The 18,418-nt window shown below is 41.7% G+C and overlaps 1 protein-coding gene across 1 annotated transcript in view; it reads right to left on the bottom strand.

The window, feature by feature from the left end:
- Positions 1-14,887: 14,887 nt before the first annotated feature.
- Positions 14,888-18,418, bottom strand: part of UNC5D (unc-5 netrin receptor D) — a 158,782-nt gene continuing 155,251 nt past the window's right edge. The window contains exon 16 of the mRNA XM_077805542.1: positions 14,888-15,092. Coding sequence (XP_077661668.1) covers positions 14,888-15,092 — 205 coding nt within the window. The remainder of the gene's footprint in view (positions 15,093-18,418) is intronic.

The raw sequence follows: 18,418 nt of genomic DNA on the forward strand, positions 1-18,418 counted from the left end.
GTTACTAGGAACGGTTTGTCAAAGTCTGGGGCCCTTAGGACAGGGTCAGACATGAGTGTCGCTTTAAGCTTGTTAAAGGCCTTCTGACACTTTCCGGTCCACTGAACGGCATTTGGCTGTTTCTTTTTGGTTAGGTCTGTCAGTGGGGCGGCGATTTGGCTGTAGTGCGGTACAAATCGTCTGTAATAACCGGCCAAGCCTAAGAAGGATTGAACCTGTTTCTTTGACTTTGGGACAGGCCACTTTTGGATAGCATCCACTTTGGCCTGTAGGGGGCTGATAGTTCCTTGACCCACCTGGTGTCCAAGGTAAGTCACTCTGTTTAGGCCTATTTGACACTTCTTAGCCTTAACAGTTAGTTCTGCCTCCCTTATGCGCTCAAGGACTTTGTGTAGATGTTCCAGGTGGTCTGCCCAGGAATCCGAAAATATGGCCACGTCGTCAAGGTAGGCGACTGCATATTCTCCTAATCCCGCTAGGAGACCATCTACAAGTCTTTGGAAAGTGGCGAGTGCACTTCGCAGCCCGAAAGGGAGTACATTAAATTCATACAGCCCGAGATGTGTGCTGAAGGCTGACCTTTCCTTGACGGATTCATCTAGCGGTACCTGCCAGTACCCCTTGGTTAAGTCCAAGGTAGAGATGAACTGGGCCCGTCCCAGTTTCTCTAATAGTTCATCTGTGCAGGGCATTGGATAGTTGTCTGGGCGAGTTACAGCATTTAGCTTACGGTAGTCCACGCAAAAATGTATTTCCCCATCTGGTTTGGGAACTAGAACCACTGGAGATGCCCATGCACTTTCAGAGGGGCGGATTACACCCATCTGTAACATATCCCGGATCTCCCGTTCTATAGCAGTTTTAGCTTGAGGAGACACCCGGTAAGGTTGGACCCTAAGTGGGTGAGCATTACCTGTGTCAATGGAGGGGTAGGCCCGTTCAGTCAGTCCTGGGGTGGCTGAGAACGTTGGCGCGTAGCTAGTGCACAGCTCCTGGATCTGCTGTCGCTGCGTACGCCCAAGGGTCATGGAGAGGTTCACCTCTTCCACACCACCAGCACATTTCCCGTCGTAGTAGACGCCTTCGGGCCACTCAGCGTCGTCTCCTCCGTGGGCTGTAAACTGACAAACCTTTAATTCTCTGGAATAAAAGGGCTTTAGAGAATTAATATGGTACACCTTAGGCTTTCGGTTGGAGGTGGGGAATGCTATGAGATAATTAACAGCTCCCCGGCGCTCCTGGACCGTGAATGGCCCTTCCCACGATGCTTCCATTTTATGGGCCTGGAGCGCCTTTAAGACCATGACCTGGTCTCCTACTTTGAAGGAACGCTCTCTGGCATGTTTATCATACCAGGCTTTTTGCTCTTTTTGAGCATCCTGTAAGTTTTCTCTAGCAAGGGCTAAAGAGGTTCGGAGGGTGTTTTGTAGGTTGGTTACAAAGTCCAGAATGTTAGTTCCTGGAGACGGTGTAAATCCCTCCCATTGCTGCTTCACCAACTGCAATGGCCCCTTAACCTCACGGCCATATACAAGTTCCAATGGGGAAAACCCTAAACTGGGATGTGGTACAGCTCTGTAGGCAAAGAGCAACTGCTGCAACACTAGGTCCCAATCGTTGGAGTGCTCGTTTACGAATTTACGTACCGTGGCCCCCAAAGTTCCATTAAACTTCTCCACCATGCCATTTGTTTGATGGTGGTAAGGAGTGGCAACCAAGTGATTTACCCCATGAGCTTCCCAAAGGTTTTTCATAGTTCCTGCCAGGAAATTAGTCCCTGCATCGGTGAGGATGTCGGAGGGCCAACCTACCCTGGCAAAAATGTCTGCTAGTGCCTGGCACACACTTTTAGCCCTGGTGTTGCTTAGAGCTACTGCTTCCGGCCGTCGGGTGGCAAAATCCATGAAAGTCAGTATGTACTGCTTTCCTCTGGCTGTCTTTTTCGGAAAAGGACCCAGAATATCCACAGCTACTCGCTGAAATGGAACTTCAGTTACAAAAAAGATACACAGACAGAAATAGTTATTCTATTCAGCACAATTCTTTTCTCAGCCATTTAAAGAAATCATAATCTAACACATACCGAGCTAGATTACGTACTAAAAGTTCTAAGACTCCATTCCTGGTCTATCGCCGGCAGAAACCCAGTATATAGACAGACCCTTTGTTTCTCTCCCCCCTCCCAGCTTTTGAAAGTATCTTGTCTCCTCATTGGTCATTTTGGTCAGGTGCCAGCGAGGTTACCTTTAGCTTCTTAACCCTTTACAGGTGAGAGGAGCTTTCCCCTGGCCAGGAGGGATTTCAAAGGGGTTTACCCTTCCCTTTATATTTATGACAGCTTCCAATTAGACTACCTCATTCTTCTATTCCCTTTGAGTCACGTACTCCTACCTAAACCTGTTGCCTCCAGGTAAACCCCTCCCACTTAGTATTCAAATGGTAATTAGCTTGAGTCTGTCTTTAACAGCTATTTTAGGGAAATGTTAATAAGAAATTACTTATTTTTTTGCTCCGTTGTTCAGCTCATCTGTCTGCTATTGCACTGTGCAGCTCAGATATTGACCTCTTGAATGTTAGTATACTACAGTATCAGGGCCAACTAAAGTGGCCAAATAGTGGGAAATTTTTCACCTATGCCATGATAGGCATCGGAAACCATATTTTAAAAAGTGCTCCTCTCCGAGAGTGTGGGAGGCGGGATCTCCTGGAGCAAATGAGGGCTCCCCGGTTGTCTCGAAAATCTGGCCATGTATGTCAGTGCTTGAATGGGAGCTGTTGGGAATATTTGGCTCTGGTGGATTAAATATGGGCTAATGAGCTGTGTGCACGCCCGGAAGGGATGTGGCATGTAAATAATGAGACTGCCACCCCAGTTCTTTGTTCAGCAGAGCCCATCATTCTATTGAGGAATAATCTGACAGCAACCTCCACTTGCAGTATAATTTCGAAGTGGCTGTTCATTAAACCACAATACAATGGACTTCTTACAATATTAGACACTACCTCCATATAAACATAATTAATCATGATTAATACTACAATGAATATCAAAGGCATTTACGATGATGGCCCCATTTATTATAAAGTGTGGCCGTTACAGTGTATGGCATATGATAGCATGGTTGATAATAACTTAAATGAATGTAATAAAATATTTGAAGAATGTCTTGATTTATAACAGCTTGTCCTAGCATCCTCTGTTAAGTATGCATTAATGATGCATTTTATAATCACTTACTTAAGCATTGCTGCATCCAGCTATTCATAAATGTGCTGTGCTGATCTATTAAATGAATGACACTTAATTTTACATGTTAATGAAAACATCGGAGAGCCTTTGGTACAATAGAACCAAGCGTTTTCTCCGGGTCTATTAACTTGCTGATAAACAGAGCTGCTGCTCTCTGGTGCCGATCACAGGACAGCAATGGCCTGGCAGGGTGCGGCACTGGTTCTGTATTAAAGATCTGGAAGTTGGCAATAACAAAACAGAACCTCACTTTCTACTCCACCGTCTCAAGTAATAGGAAAAGGGTGAGGTTTCCGGAACTAACAGGCGTGAGAAAAGACTTTCCATCACAAAGCAGACACGTAAAACTGTACCTGACCCCGAGAGAAAGGAAAGCAGTTGCATTGCACTGTGTAGCAACCAGTCTCCAAATCTGTATTGGACAACACTGGCAAATTGACCCGGGGGTTCAAACACTGGGTAGCCCTGTCCTGGGTTGATTTTACCTACTTGTGACACATAACTGAAGGTATCTGCCCCTTCTTTTTAAACTTTGCCTATGCTTGTCTAGCTCATCATACCAATAAAATCTTACTAAATCATGCAGCAGGCACAGCAGTGAGTTAGCATTGCCTAACACAAATGTATCCGTGTTCTCAGAGTACTAAGGGCTAGGAGAAATATGCTCAGAATTTGTGGGAAGAAGTTGTTTTGCCTAGCATGGTACAGATTTAGTGTGTAATAGAAAGGGCTATTTCTATAATGCTACTCCAGTGTGTATCACACTCACCCAAGGCTTCCTTAACAGGGGGTTGTGTGTTGAAAGGGTTTACTGTTTGCTATGGATTTATTACGGGCTAGATTCGGCCACACTGACACGAAGCAATATTGTGCCTTTGAAAACAATAGGGAACTATTAAACTTGAGGGAAACAGGACTGGACCTTATATTTGCTCAGAGGATATTGAGCAGGAGCAGGTCCTCAAAGAATCAATCCTGAAGCACTTACATGAGAGGAAAGTGCTCAGGAACAGTCAGCATGGATTCACCAAGGGAAGGTCATGCTTGACTAATCTAATCGCCTTCTATGATGACATTACCGGTTCTGTGGATGAAGGGAAAGCAGTGGATGTATTGTTTCTTGACTTTAGCAAAGCTTTTGACACGGTCTCCCACAGTATTCTTGTCAGCAAGTTAAGGAAGTACGGGTTGGATGAATGCACTATAGGGTGGGTAGAAAGCTGGCTAGATTGTCGGGCTCAACGGGTAGTGATCAATGGCTCCATGTCTAGTTGGCAGCCGGTGTCAAGTGGAGTGCCCCAGGGGTCGGTCCTGGGGCCGGTTTTGTTCAATATCTTCATAAATGATCTGGAGGATGGTGTGGATTGCACTCTCAGCAAATTTGCGGATGATACTAAACTGGGAGGAGTGGTAGATACGCTGGAGGGTAGGGATAACATACAGAGGGACCCAGACAAATTGGAGGATTGGGCCAAAAGAAATCTGATGAGGTTCAATAAGGATAAGTGCAGGGTCCTGCCCTTAGGACGGAAGAACCCAATGCACAGCTACAGACTAGGGACCGAATGGCTAGGCAGCAGTTCTGCGGAAAAGGACCTGGGGTGACAGTGGACGAGAAGCTGGATATGAGTCGGCAGTGTGCCCTTGTTGCCAAGAAGGCCAATGGCATTTTGGGATGTATAAGTAGGGACATAGCGAGCAGCTCGAGGGACGTGATCGTCCCCCTCTATTCGACATTGGTGAGGCCTCATCTGGAGTACTGTGTCCAGTTTTGGGCCCCACACTACAAGAAGGATGTGGATAAATTGGAGAGAGTCCAGCGAAGGGCAACAAAAATGATTAGGGGTCTGGAACACATGACTTATGAGGAGAGGCCGAGGGAACTGGGATTGTTTAGTCTGCAGAAGAGAAGAATGAGGGGGGATTTGATAGCTGCTTTCAACTACCTGAGAGGTGGTTCCAGAGAGAATGGTTCTAGACTATTCTCAGTGGTAGAAGAGGACAGGACAAGGAGTAATGGTCTCAAGTTGCAGTGGGGGAGGTTTAGGTTGGATATTCGGAAAAACTTTTTCACTAGGTGGGTGGAGAAACACTGGAATGCGTTGCCTAGGGAGGTGGTGGAATCTCCTTCCTTAGAAGTTTTTAAGGTCAGGCTTGACAAAGCCCTGGCTGGGATGATTTAATTGGGGATTGGTCCTGCTTTTGAGCAGGGGGTTGGACTAGATGACCTCCTGAGGTCCCTTCCAACCCTGATATTCTATGGTTCTATGATTCTATATTTATCTGTTCTCTGAAGTGGGATAAATGATAACTTACTTTGTGAATATTAATCTGTGTAATGGGTGGCCGTTTCATGGCATGCGCAATTGCTGACAATTTCATAAATGAAAAGGTGTGTGCGTGCAGCAGAGGGGAAAGAATTTAAAGAGCAATCACTAATTGCTCAGGCAGTAGAGGAGCTAGCTGAAGCCCCAGAAGGAATCTTCAATATACACACAGGCAGATATTGCATATTCCAGCTAGCGTAAGACCGACAACAGTGCGTGTGTTTGTACGGCGCCTAGCGTGAAGGTGCCCCGGTCTGTGACTAGCACAATCAGATCCTGGTCCATGACAAAGATTCCTAGGTGCTGTGGGAATATAAACAATACAGGCAAGTTCATCACACGATGTCTTCAATGATGCATTCATGTTATGGCAGAACCCACTTACTGTGATCTTTTGATACAGGAACAAATTCAAATTATTTTGAAGTCACCAGAAAGTCTGACGACTTAAGCCCACAGTGAATCCTGTAATGAAAAGTAGAATGATATTCTTGGATTGTTTCAGTGTACTTACTATTATTATGCTGTGTGAACTTCAGTTCTAGTCAGTCGCGTAGACAACATGTATATGAGGGGGAAAGTGTCTTTATAAGAAGACCCCCGCTGTACTCCATTATCCCATCTAAACGCTAACAGATTGTCTGTCTGAGGCTCACTGTAAAACCACAAAAGTATTGGAGCTCTCCTACTAGAATGTCTCTCTTTATCTCACAAAATTAATGTGCCACTCGTAGAGTAATCTAAGATGTCAATAAAAGACTCTTTATTCATAAATAACTGATATGCAGTAATTTAGGTCTGTACAGTTATCTCAAAAGGCTATAGCCAGACAATTTTTGCAAACTCTACATAAAACATCCAAACTGTCCATTATTTTGTTTTTTCAATACAATATAACACAGCTGTTTGGCATTACCAAATATATATATATATGTATGTATATATATGTATATTTATGTACACAGATTGAAAAAAGATGCCAGTGCAGCCTTTTCCAAGGAGTCTTTCCCAAGTATTGACTGTACAACATTCAGAATTTATATTGATAGTACAAGGCACAGAAAGTGTGGTATGAAGCCAAGGCCATGCGGTCGCTTGTTGATCTTCTGGCTCATTTCCTCACTCCGTCAGTTTCATATTAAAGAAAGCATTCAAACTTGGGCTCTCTCTTTCAGTACCAAACACACTTGAAAAGGTGGGAGGGGAGAGGGGGGAGACAGAACCAGTTGCTAATTTTCAGACCCTGTTCAATGCAGAAACGAAGGGAGTAAGAGGAGTACCTTTAGAGTAGGGCCGGTTGAAATTTTTTGAATTTTGAAATCTTTATCAAAACTTCAGAAAAAATTGGGGAAATAATTACATTTTCATGAAATTCCTCTTTCCCCTCTCCATCCCTTTTTTGTTAGCTAAAGGGCTGGTCAAAGATTTCGAATTTTTGATAAATTTTCATTGTTCTTTCAAATGGACAGAAGGGAGGGGTGATTTCATGGACATTTTTGCAAATTCCCGCCATAACACTCCTTTTTCAACTTGCTCTACTTTGCACGATACTTCTGATTTAAGCTGAGGTACGACTGAGTGATATCAAACTTTACATCCTCCAAATTGATTAAATGTGTATATTTTGCACTTCAGTATTTAGATGTATACTGAGATGAATTTAACTCAGAGAAGGCAAAAAGCTGCTGTATCTCCCAAGTGACAAATCCCATGAGATCAGCCTTTCCCCATCCCAAAATATCTTCTAGGAGCATGCCATCTCCCCAGTGTAATTTGGGACAGAGGTAAATTCATCTTCCAGTCAAGAAGTGCGGTTAGCGATGCATTAAAGAATTTCATTGTAAGATTCAGTAACATGTTTTTTTGAAAGTGGGATGTGTGTGTGCTGGGGGGGAATACATCTTGGGTGACTTTTTTTTTTTTTTTTAATTGCGAAATTTAGATGAATTGAAATTTTGGAAGTACCATTGAAGTAGTCTTTGCAGAAATTTTCAGTTTTTTTTAACCATCTGTACAGCTAAAATTTCAAACTTTACTGGGGGAAATAGGGAAATTTAAAAAAAAAAACAGTTTTTGGTGAAGGTGAGAATTTGTCAGGATAGGTTTTTCTTCTTTGGGGCAGATCTTATTTGCATCTGCATCCAAACCCCCTCCAAATCAAAAACCTAACACCAGCCTTGGTGCACAGCCCCCGAAACTTCAGTTTGTGCTGCACGTTTCCTTTTGGGATCAGGTGGTGGGAGATATACACCCCCCTCCCCCCCCCGCAGGCAATGTGGGTTGACATCTTACTGTATCCACAAAGGACATTCCAGATCAGGGTCATCACACCAGAAGGCAGACAAACTAAGTAGCTGCTTAACAAAACCACAGTTCTACACTAGGTGATTGTATAGTCTTGTTTGATTACGGTACGCTACATGACAATTCAGGGGTGGTTTTCTAACCCACCCTATCTATTCCTTAGTTAAATTTTTCACAAGTGACTTTAGCTCTACTTATCCTGTGACAGCAAGGCATGAAGGCTGCTAACCCTCGGATCCTGACTCCCACAGACTCCCTTGTAAAGCACAAACCAGCTATTCAATACAACTGAACAGCTTATTTAAAAGCAGCTTTTGCAATAGCTTGAAAAGTACAATACAACCCTACCAACCCCCTAAACACACACAACACAATCAGAATCTGCAGTATTTACCTCTAATACAAAAAATATACTGTCAAATGTCTAGAATTTATTTTAAAGAACAGTAAATAGGGAGACCACGTTTTTTCTTTCCATTGTGGCTCTTGACTAGAACATCAGCTATGCTATGATTGATATCAAAGGACTCTTGAAGAGTTTGCCATAATCTTAAAAGTAGTATTTTTTTCCTCTTGTTGGAAAGTAGATGTCACTCCTGTTCATACCAGTTTGCATAAGGTGAGAGTAGAGCTGGATTGTATATTAAAAAATAACTCCTGAATAGTTCTGCCAATAGGAGTGCTGAGTCTGGTTTGCCACTACACGTATTAGAGTTGTTATACACCAAGAGGGTTAGGATTACAGTATTTGTTGGGGAATCCCTAAAGTTTTCACAAATTTTAGCATGATAAATGAATATCCATACAAAAGTGCGTGCTCTTTGTCAGGTTGCTGCTTCTCTATATTGAAAAGAGTTTGTTTTTCTCACTCCCTGAGCAATTATGTCACATGACCAAGTCTGCCCAATTACGGACCACGAATATTCCACATGAACAACCTTCATGGGGAAAATGTTTCAGCAAATACTAACAGGAAAAAAGAGCGAAAATTGTTAATGAATGACTAGCTCTACAACTATGCGAAAAGCGGAGAGTAAATTCCTTAGGGCTGTGTATATAGAGAGAAATCATTCAAATTAGTGACCTAATGGACTACAAAGATGTGTGTTCAGATCTTTCCTGGTGGTTGTGGACTTTGAGATGAATTCCCAACTAATTACCATTCACACCATAATACAGTCCTTTGTTTCTGCGTGGGGAACACAAACCGAAAAGAAAATTGGCAGCAAAAGCTCACAACTATTTTTATTTTCATGTTTCAACTCCATTTTGTATCAAGGCTGTGCTTTTGGCAGTGGGAAAGCATTATCTGGAATTAAACAATTTACTGTATATTTCAAAGTGTTTCCTGTGGCATTGTCTTTCAAAGAGAAAAAGAAAGGAAGGGACTTTATTATATGATGTATAAAGCAAGCTTTTAATCCTCAGAGGTGACCTCTGCTTTAGTGATCAAAGCCTAGTATCGTCTCTCGGAATCTGCTGAAAGAAAACTGTGTACAGGCCACATAGAAGGATAATACCAGTTGTCAGAGATAAAAATAGTTCCCTGTCTTTAAAGAAAACTGTCAATTCCTTTTCATCCCTTGGAAAAAACAATTTTGGCGGGGGTGGGGGTGGAGTACCATCCTAGTTTTATGGGACTTCTTTCTTACACTGGTAAATGAAGTTTGCATTTACATCTGCAGAGGCCTTCCTTTCCTTGTGGCTTAAAGGATTTTAATGTAAACTAGAAATGTTGTAAAAGCAATGTTGTAAAAATTGTAAATTAACTTTATGATGCTGCAGTCTGGTGAAGCTGTGAAGTGCACCATTTTGGTCGCATAATTGTAAATCATTTTAAAAGCACAACTATTAGTCTTAAATAAGCCACAGCACTGATGATCTGGGGAAAAAGTGTTTTCCTCCCACAAAAAGGCAGATACTGTACTCAAGTGTTGTAAATTGGACTTGACTTTTTCACCAGATCAGAATCTAGCCCACTAGAGAGAACTTTAAAGTTCTAGACAGGATTAAGTCTCCATTTTTTGCTCCCCATAGTTAATTCATCTTCTCAGAGCAGCCTGGCCTATAGATTAGAGGAGATGATTTAATTTGGGTTCTAATCCTGACTCAGACGCTGATTTATATGATTTGTGTCCTTGGTCAAGTCACGAATGGCCAGATTTTCAAAAAGGCTTAGCACCGATCTCGGCATCTAAAGCAAGTGTCCAAAGTGCTCAACACCAGAAACTCCCATGGGTCTCAACACATGCTATTTGCATATGAATTATATAGACGATGGTTCTATAGGAATACTGAACTACGATGTATCCTATATAGTCTTTCCATAAAAACAACCCTCTGACAAGAGCCAGCCTCCTGTTTTCTGTAGCATAAAGCACTTCACATGAATTATTTATGCTATGTAAGTAAAGATGCTGTTAATAGCTGCTGGGTACTTCATTTATGTAGCCAAATGGGAGCTGAGATTTTTTTTATCATTGTAAAAATCTGCTCCTTAACTTCAGTTTCTCCATCTCTAAAATGGGGGTAATACACACAAGGGAGGAGACTTGAGGAAATTAGCGTATGTCAGTAAAGCACTTTGAAGATGAAAAGTGTTTGCTCATGATTCCAAGGCGAGAAGGGCTTATTGTGGTGTTCTCGTCTGACCCCCTATATAACCCAGGCTGTTGAACTTCCCCAAAATAATTTCTAGAGCAGATCTTTCAGGAAAAAAAACAATCTTGATTTTAAATATTATTCCACTGGTTAATTACTAAATGTTTGAAAAAACAAAAACCTATGCCTCATTTCCAGTCTGAATTTGTCTAGCTTCAACTTCCTGCCGTTGGATTGTGTTGTATCTTTCTCTGCCAGATTGAAGAGCCCATTATTAAATATTTGTTCCCCATGTAGGTACATATAGACTCTAACCAAGTTGCCTCTTAACCTAAATAGATAGACTCAAGGAGCTCAGTCGCTGTATGGCATGTTTACTAATCCGTCCATCATTCTCATGGCTCTTCTCTGAACCTGCACCAATTTATCAACATCCTTCTTGAATTGTGGGCACCAGAACTGGACACACTATTCCAAAGTGTTTTTACCTCTGTATTTGGCAGTGGTGCAATAACTTCTCTACTCCTCTTGACATTCCCCTGTTTATGTATCTAAGGATTATATTCGCTCTTTTGGCCACAATGTCACCTTGGGAGCTCATGTTCATCTGATTATCCACCACTCTCCTCCCCTACTTCAGAAAACTATCTGATAACATTAACACAAATGATCACAAGGAAAGAATCGCAGTAAGGCATCAGAAAGTATGTCTTCACTGCAGGGTGATTTGCACCCACATCTGGGTTTAGCCTAGTACAGGTAAGAGCAGCCATACTGCGAAAGTCCCACACAATTTATTGTCCTGTCACTGCTGTTGCAAACAGCTGTGTTTCTTGCTATGACTCCTGGGGACATATCCCTTGGTGCTGCAGTGGGCTGAGCCGCTTGGATTTTTTTCCCCCTAGTGAATTGTGAAGGAACTTGTCTAACCTGTGCATGTGATTGATAGAATTGTTGGAAGGCACTGGAGGACACTCAGCACTCTAGGAAGTTAGCCTGAGTCCTTAATGAAAAAGGGGTTACAAGCCCAAGCAAAATCGACACCTAAGCTCCATTCTGTACCCTTAGCTATGCCAGCTAGCTTGTGTTTAAAGAACCACTAAACTCAAGTGTGAAATGGTTCACTGTGTGAACAGGGAGGGAAGATAGGTCAGGCTTTTGCCTGATTGTTCTAACTCAGCAGAGAAGACATACCTGGACTGTTTTCTGGGGCTGTTCTTGGTTGTGTTCCAGTATTGCTGGGTAAACATCAGTCTAGAGGAGATGATTACTGGGACTCTTTTCTCTAAAACTCTTTGGTCTGGAAATGCTGAGATTTCCAGCACCTTCCTGCTTTTGAGTGATTTGGAAAAATACTGTCAGTGATGGCATTTCCATTCCTCGTAATGGACAAAACGATGGAAGTGGAGAGGGGCACAAAAATAAGTGACTATATTTTGCAAATATCAAAACGTGGTTTTTTGGCGGCGGGGGTGATTTTACGTATGGAGGAAAGGGGTCAGGAGAGATCATTTCATCAGAAGTGTCTCATTCTGTTGTGACTCTGACATGCCGCCAGATAGGGTCACATTAGAGATAAGCTGGCCAGGAATCTGGTTACCACTTTCGCCTCAACTCTGAGATCAGCAGTCAATTCCTTTTTCCTCATTCTGTGGCATTTCCATTTCCAGCTTGCTTGATGATACAAGGGCATCAGAACCACCGTGCATTTAGAAAAGGTTGGCATTCTTAATTGAAATGACTCTCAAAAGACAAACAAGGAAATCTAGCAAAAATGAGTAAATAGGGTCAAAACCCCAAGGAAATCACACTAGACACAGTCTTTCAACTGAGGCAAGAGCCTGAGTTTCATGTATCTAAAAGATTGCAAGAAACTGACTTTCAGAGCTGTTCCTCTTCAGGTGCATAATCTAAAGCCCACTGAAATCAGTGGTGGCAAGACGATCATTGACCTCAACGGTCGTTGGATCAGGCTGTAGATTTTTGGTTTACACCACAGCTCCCTTTAGTATGAAGACCTTCTCCAGAAGTGCTTTTGAATAACTCACAGTGCACGTTCTCGGAGTTCTCTCACTCCCAAAAAGGGACCAACTTTTGCTAAACAGACTTCACAGGGCATTCAGTAACCTTATCCACATGATGAATGTATGTCAGTAAGCAGGGTTCGGCTGCTCGGTGTGGCGTTTCTTTTAGAAACAGCTGCAGTTCTATACAGCAAACCCTAAGTTTTCTGAGAAAAGCTTTACACTCCAGATTCCCTGTAGCAGCTGCCTCTATCCCCTCTATGCTTTGTGTGCATCAGACATATTTGGGAATCAACAAGGAAACACATTCAGAACATTTGGAATGACAAATACATTACTGCATATATAGAGAGAGAGACTTAGGAATCTTCAGTTTGATTGCTTTTTCAAATTGGCTTTGAATGGCTAGAAGTCGAGAAAAAAGTTAACTGCTGGAAATATACTCTAGTATGTTTTGAAGAAAACTACAGTACATATTTCTTTTCTCTTGGTGTCATGGCTGAAACTTTTAATCCCTGACTCTTTGAATTTTGTGTCTAGTAACTTCAGTTCCTCCTCTTCTGTATTAAAGACAGCGCCATGTGCTATGACAATAGTGATAGGTTTGCTACTTCCTTGAGGAATAGGCTGGAATTTTGTTAGTCTTAAGCACATTTAAGAGCCATTGCTGCTTCCCATTGCCAAAAGAAAGGTATCTTAAAAAAAAAACCCTCACAATATGTTGCTTGAAATGAAATGCAAGAAATATTTCAGGCCCATGTCTCTCTACTGTTGTCTAAGTATTTATTCTGGACTGCTGAGCAGGGGAAGCAAGGAAGGTTTGTACTGGAGATCAGTGAAAATGAACAGTTACTTGCTAAGTCACTGCTTGGAAGGGGGTTGTTAATTGTACAACCACAACTGCAATTTTATTTGAAGAAATAGCTTCAGATAATCATTAGGGTGCATGTTCTGTAAACTACTTTTTGGTTTGTCAGGCTGCTCCCAGCCCCCTCTCTAAAATCTGCCAGATTATAAAAAAATAATTCTCTTGCATCTTCTTGAAACTGTTACAATAAAATGGGCTCCAATGACTGATGCTCCTGAGCTACACCGATTTGTGCTCACACCACCAATACTGATGATCTGTTTGCCATAATTGGTACTTGAGCGGATTTAAAACAGAGGTCATGGGCAGATCTTGTTCTGCACCATGTCCATTAGAACACACATTTTTGGTTTGTGTAACTTATTGTAGCTTATTTTTAAAAGATAGGGAACTTTCTCTGGTTTTCCACCGTTTTGTTGTTTGCATCAACATCACTAAACCAGATGGAACGCAGCAGAGCTCAGAATGTGAAACTCTGCCACAGTTCACAAAACCTTTAGGATGAAAGTGGGCCAATTTCTGGGTGTGCCCTTGGATTTGTTTCTGATTGCAATTTTGATTACCGGTGTTTGGCTTGGTTTCTATTTCCACCTGAAACCAGGCCAAAGTTACACTGCCTTGATTGACTGTCTAGGCTTAGCCCTGAAATTAGGAGCAATGCAAGAATGTACAAATTTGCTAAAACCGCTGTGGCTATTCCCAGTACTGCAGTTGGTTGTTATAAAAGTGCTGCTTTTTACTGCATTAAACTTGGAACAACTTCACAAAAAAGAGTTTGGGGGACTTTTTGCTATTAGAAGGACCAGGAAAATTCTGCAGCAAATGTGTACGTTAATTACATGATCAAATTTTGAAGTGGATTGGCCGCTTGAGATCGGTTACATACATGAAACTGTATAGGTTCCAATTCCCGGGATGGCTGAATACCCTGGGTCTGATTTTTCTGGAGCCCTGCAATATATGGAGTTCACTTACACCAGTATAAAGCGAATGCACAGTGCTACCACATCAGCATGGTAGTATTTTATACCCTCTTAATTGTAAATTGACAAGGTGCAAGGCAAGGGAGAATCGAGCCATGTGGTCAAATCTTGAAACCCAGAGATTCTAGTTAGTGGCTCTAAATATTCAATAACTTCTTGGTCATAGAGCATCCCCACTGCCTCCTTTTATTTTTCTCTGGGTTGCAATACTGTTTCATGATATCTACAGCTTCCCCACCCTCTCAGCCCCTGGGAATCATAAAAAAAGTAGACTTTATTGTCAATATTCTGACATGAGTTTTAATTCTGGGAGGATTGTGGAGTTGCAGAGATGATTGCATTTGCCTTGTTACTGTGCTGATTTACTCTGGGGTTTCTTCTGCTCCTCTAAATAAAAAACAGGTGGTAGAAATGAAGGTCTAATTCCCTGTATGCAATGTGCATAAAACCCTTCTTTCCTCCCTGCTAATAGAAATTTGCTAATGTCAAAGTCAAATCTGGCCATCGGTTCTTGGATGGAAAAGAGATGACTAAAGTCCATTTTGCCTGCTGTAGCTGAAGTCGGTCTCCTCAATCGGAGTTTCTGTAATATTTGAGACTTTGGAGTGTGTCCGTCCTATCTCTTCCAGGGCACAGGCAAGAGAGTCAAGGTCACCATCATGCTGATGTCGGGCTTCCCACAGGTCCAGAATGACAGCAGATGGGCTGCTTTGTGTAGCAAAGTAAGAGAGATTCCTAAAAAAAAAAAAAAAAAAAAGAGGCAAGGTAAAACAAAAGGATTAGAAAGTAATTTATGCTGTTACCTCTGTGAATGTGAAACTGACCTTCTGTCTATCATGTCTGGCTACAGATACATTTTTAGACAATGAAGTGAACTTCATGGACATTAAAGAATCTGGCAGCTGTCCCTCAAAATGCCAATTTTCTTTACAATCTAGCTTTAAAACAATTTGAGACCCCCACCCCCAAAACCTTCAGAAATACAGGAGTTGAATAAGTGGGAGGGAGTAGCAGCACATGGAAATGCATTGCTGTGCCATGGGCTCAGTTTATCAGAGGAAGGATAAATGAAGAGGTGTGCGTATAATAAGAATTTACCTATACTGCCTTGTCGAGTTGATTTGCTGCCTAAATTATGTAGCATTAGTGGCCATGGCAAACTTCATATATGTAATATATTTGTGTGTATACAATTGAGTGTCAAGAAATTGACTTCTTACTGATATCTGTGGTGATGAGTTATGGGTATCATTTGTTGGGCTGGGACTCTTCACTTGTACATTTTGATTTTCTTAAAAGATACATGCTCATGTTTTATGGAACTTTGTTCTGCAAACTGGTTTTTAAATGTGTATTGTCCTAAGCCTCTGCCATGATACCTCAGTTTGACACATCCACTTGTATATCTATGGTGCTGAGACAGACAGACAGACACACACACACACAAAGATTAGGTACATGTATATACGTAATATACACACAAGAGCAAGGAGAGGAAAGTGATTAAATCATAGAATAGAAATGAAATGTTACGGTTTGATAGACCTATTTATTTCTATAATGAAATGTCAAAACTGTAACTCAGATGCTTATTCCAAGTACTGCTGGATCATTTCAGTAGACTGCAATTTCATATGCTGCCTTTCCCACTGGATTTTTTTCTAATGCGAAACCACTCATCTGATGAAACCGTCACGCATCTTCCCTAAAATTTAAAAGGCCCGCATCCCAATTATTACATACCATTGAACTCCCCTCCGCTATTGCGGACAACAAAGGAGCTTGGCCACCAGGAGGCAATCCTCTTAAGTAATTACCCATAGATCTTTATCACATAATTCCTCCCAAAATGTTATGACTAAACCTTCTGGTATTGGAGTTTAAATCAATATTTACTGATGAAAGCCTGCTGAAAAAAAATCTAACCTGATAATGAATCAACACCCACATCAGGTCATCTTTGCTCAGTTCCACCTGTGCATGTGAGAAAAGCCCTTGCTGTATTCTATAGCAGCTGAGGGAAGCATTTCCCTTGCTGAGATTATTTCAATTTAAGTAACTGTACAGTTTGTCCTAACGACCCAACCCCCACTTGCAAACTAGAGTAGAGTTAATTTAAACTAACAAAGCACATCTGCACTTTTTATTTCTCTTACATTCAAAGGTGGTAATGGAACTTCCTATAATCCCCCTTCTCCAAACAAAACATAGTAGAGCTGAGCAATTTATCATTTAGGCACAGCTAGAAAAACCTTTGCTCAAATGTTTGTCACCAAACACCTGCTGTTCCCTCTAAGCTGTACCTGTGTGCACAATTTGCACAGAAGAAATTTTTTGCGCACACAGCCTGTCAAAAATTAGAGGGAACATTGCACAGGGGTAGAAAAAGAACAGGCAAAACCCACTTCTTTTCACAGGTGGTTTTTTTTTTTTTTTTTTTGCAGTATGTACAACACTTTTTTAAATGGCAGAACGTTATACAGGAATAGTGAACTGTGTGTGTATAGACAGAGATGACTAATTCTACTTCACTATAGGGATTTTTTTATATTAAGTGACTTCTGTACATTGTCAGGTGTAGATTAATATCCATCTCTGAGTTAAAGCCAGATTGTTACTCATCTAGAATAATACCTGGCTTGATGAGTAGTTCCAATGGAGTCACTAACTTTTTTTTATCCCCACAAAATTTCACAACTATATATTAAAAAGACCCAACTTTGTGTGTCTCTCTGACACCCCATCTTGGTATGATAGTGTCTCCTGCTCTCTTCCCCACCTTACTGCTACCAGAGAGTTTCCATTTAACCCTGGGTTCTGTGAGTCACTGCCTTTAAGAGATGGAAAGTCCGCATTTGCGTGTGTGTGTGTGAATGAGTGGCTGTACTTTAAAATTGCCAGGTCACTGCCTGCAGACAAGTTGTTGTATAAAATGCAGAGATACACAATGTCGAGTTTCAGAGTAGCAGCTGTGTTGGTCTCTAAGGTGCCACAAGTACTCCTGTTCTTTTTGCGAATACAGACTAACAAATTTGAGCATAAGCTTTCGTGAGCTACAGCTCACTTCATCGGATGCATTCAGTGGGGAAAAAAAAGTTAGCAAAAATACCCTTGCAGATAATGAGGGAAAGTAGTGTACAGTGACCTTGTTCATATGCTGGTGTGCCATTGGTGTATTGTAGATTGGAATATTAACTATGGCTCAGGTAAATGCTGTGTTCTGTCTGCTGACAATGCTGGAATCACACTTTCCAGTAGTAATAAAAATCATGCAAAAGAAAAAACAAAGTGAAGCCCAATGTATTTGTTCCAAAAATATATCTGCATGTAAACTGCAGTGTGTAAGACAGACATCGTTCTGGGATGTATTGGCAGGAGTGTTATAAGCAAGACCTGAGAAGTAATTCTTCTGCTCTACTCAGGCTTCAACTGGGTATTGTGTCCAGTTCTGGGTGCCACATTTCAGGAAGGATGTGGAGAAAAGCGACAAAGGTCTAGAAAACATGACCTATAAGGGAAGATTGAGAAAATTTGGGTTTGTTTAGTCTGGAAAAGAGAAGACTTGGGAGGGGGCGGGGGGGATTGTAACCTTTTACATACTTGAAAACTGTTACAAAGAGGAGGGAGAAAAATTGGTGCTCTTAACCCCTGAGGATAGGACAAGAAGCAATGGGCTTAAATTGCAGTAGGGAGATTTAGCACTGGAATAAGTTGCCCAGGGAGGTTGTGGAATCTCCATCATTGGATATTTTTAAGAGCAGGTTAGACAAGCACTGGTCAGGAGTGGTCTAGATAATACTTCCCTCTGCCATGAGGCAGGGGACTGGACTCTGTGACCTCTCAGGGTCCCTTCCTATGATTTATTGTGCACGGACTATTTAAAAAAACAAACAAACAACAAACCAGAGGCAAACTGGAGTTGGAAAGACATGCCATTTCTCAGTAAGGTAGGGTCAGCTGTTCCAATTTGAGATCCTAACCTATGCTCAAACTGGGAGCTCAGTCGCTTCAAGTGATTGGCTGACATTTAATAGAAAACCAGTTTGAAAACAGCAAAAATT

The sequence above is a fragment of the Eretmochelys imbricata genome, chromosome 26 (assembly GCF_965152235.1).
Source record: "Eretmochelys imbricata isolate rEreImb1 chromosome 26, rEreImb1.hap1, whole genome shotgun sequence".
NCBI classification, from domain to species: Eukaryota; Metazoa; Chordata; order Testudines; family Cheloniidae; genus Eretmochelys; species Eretmochelys imbricata.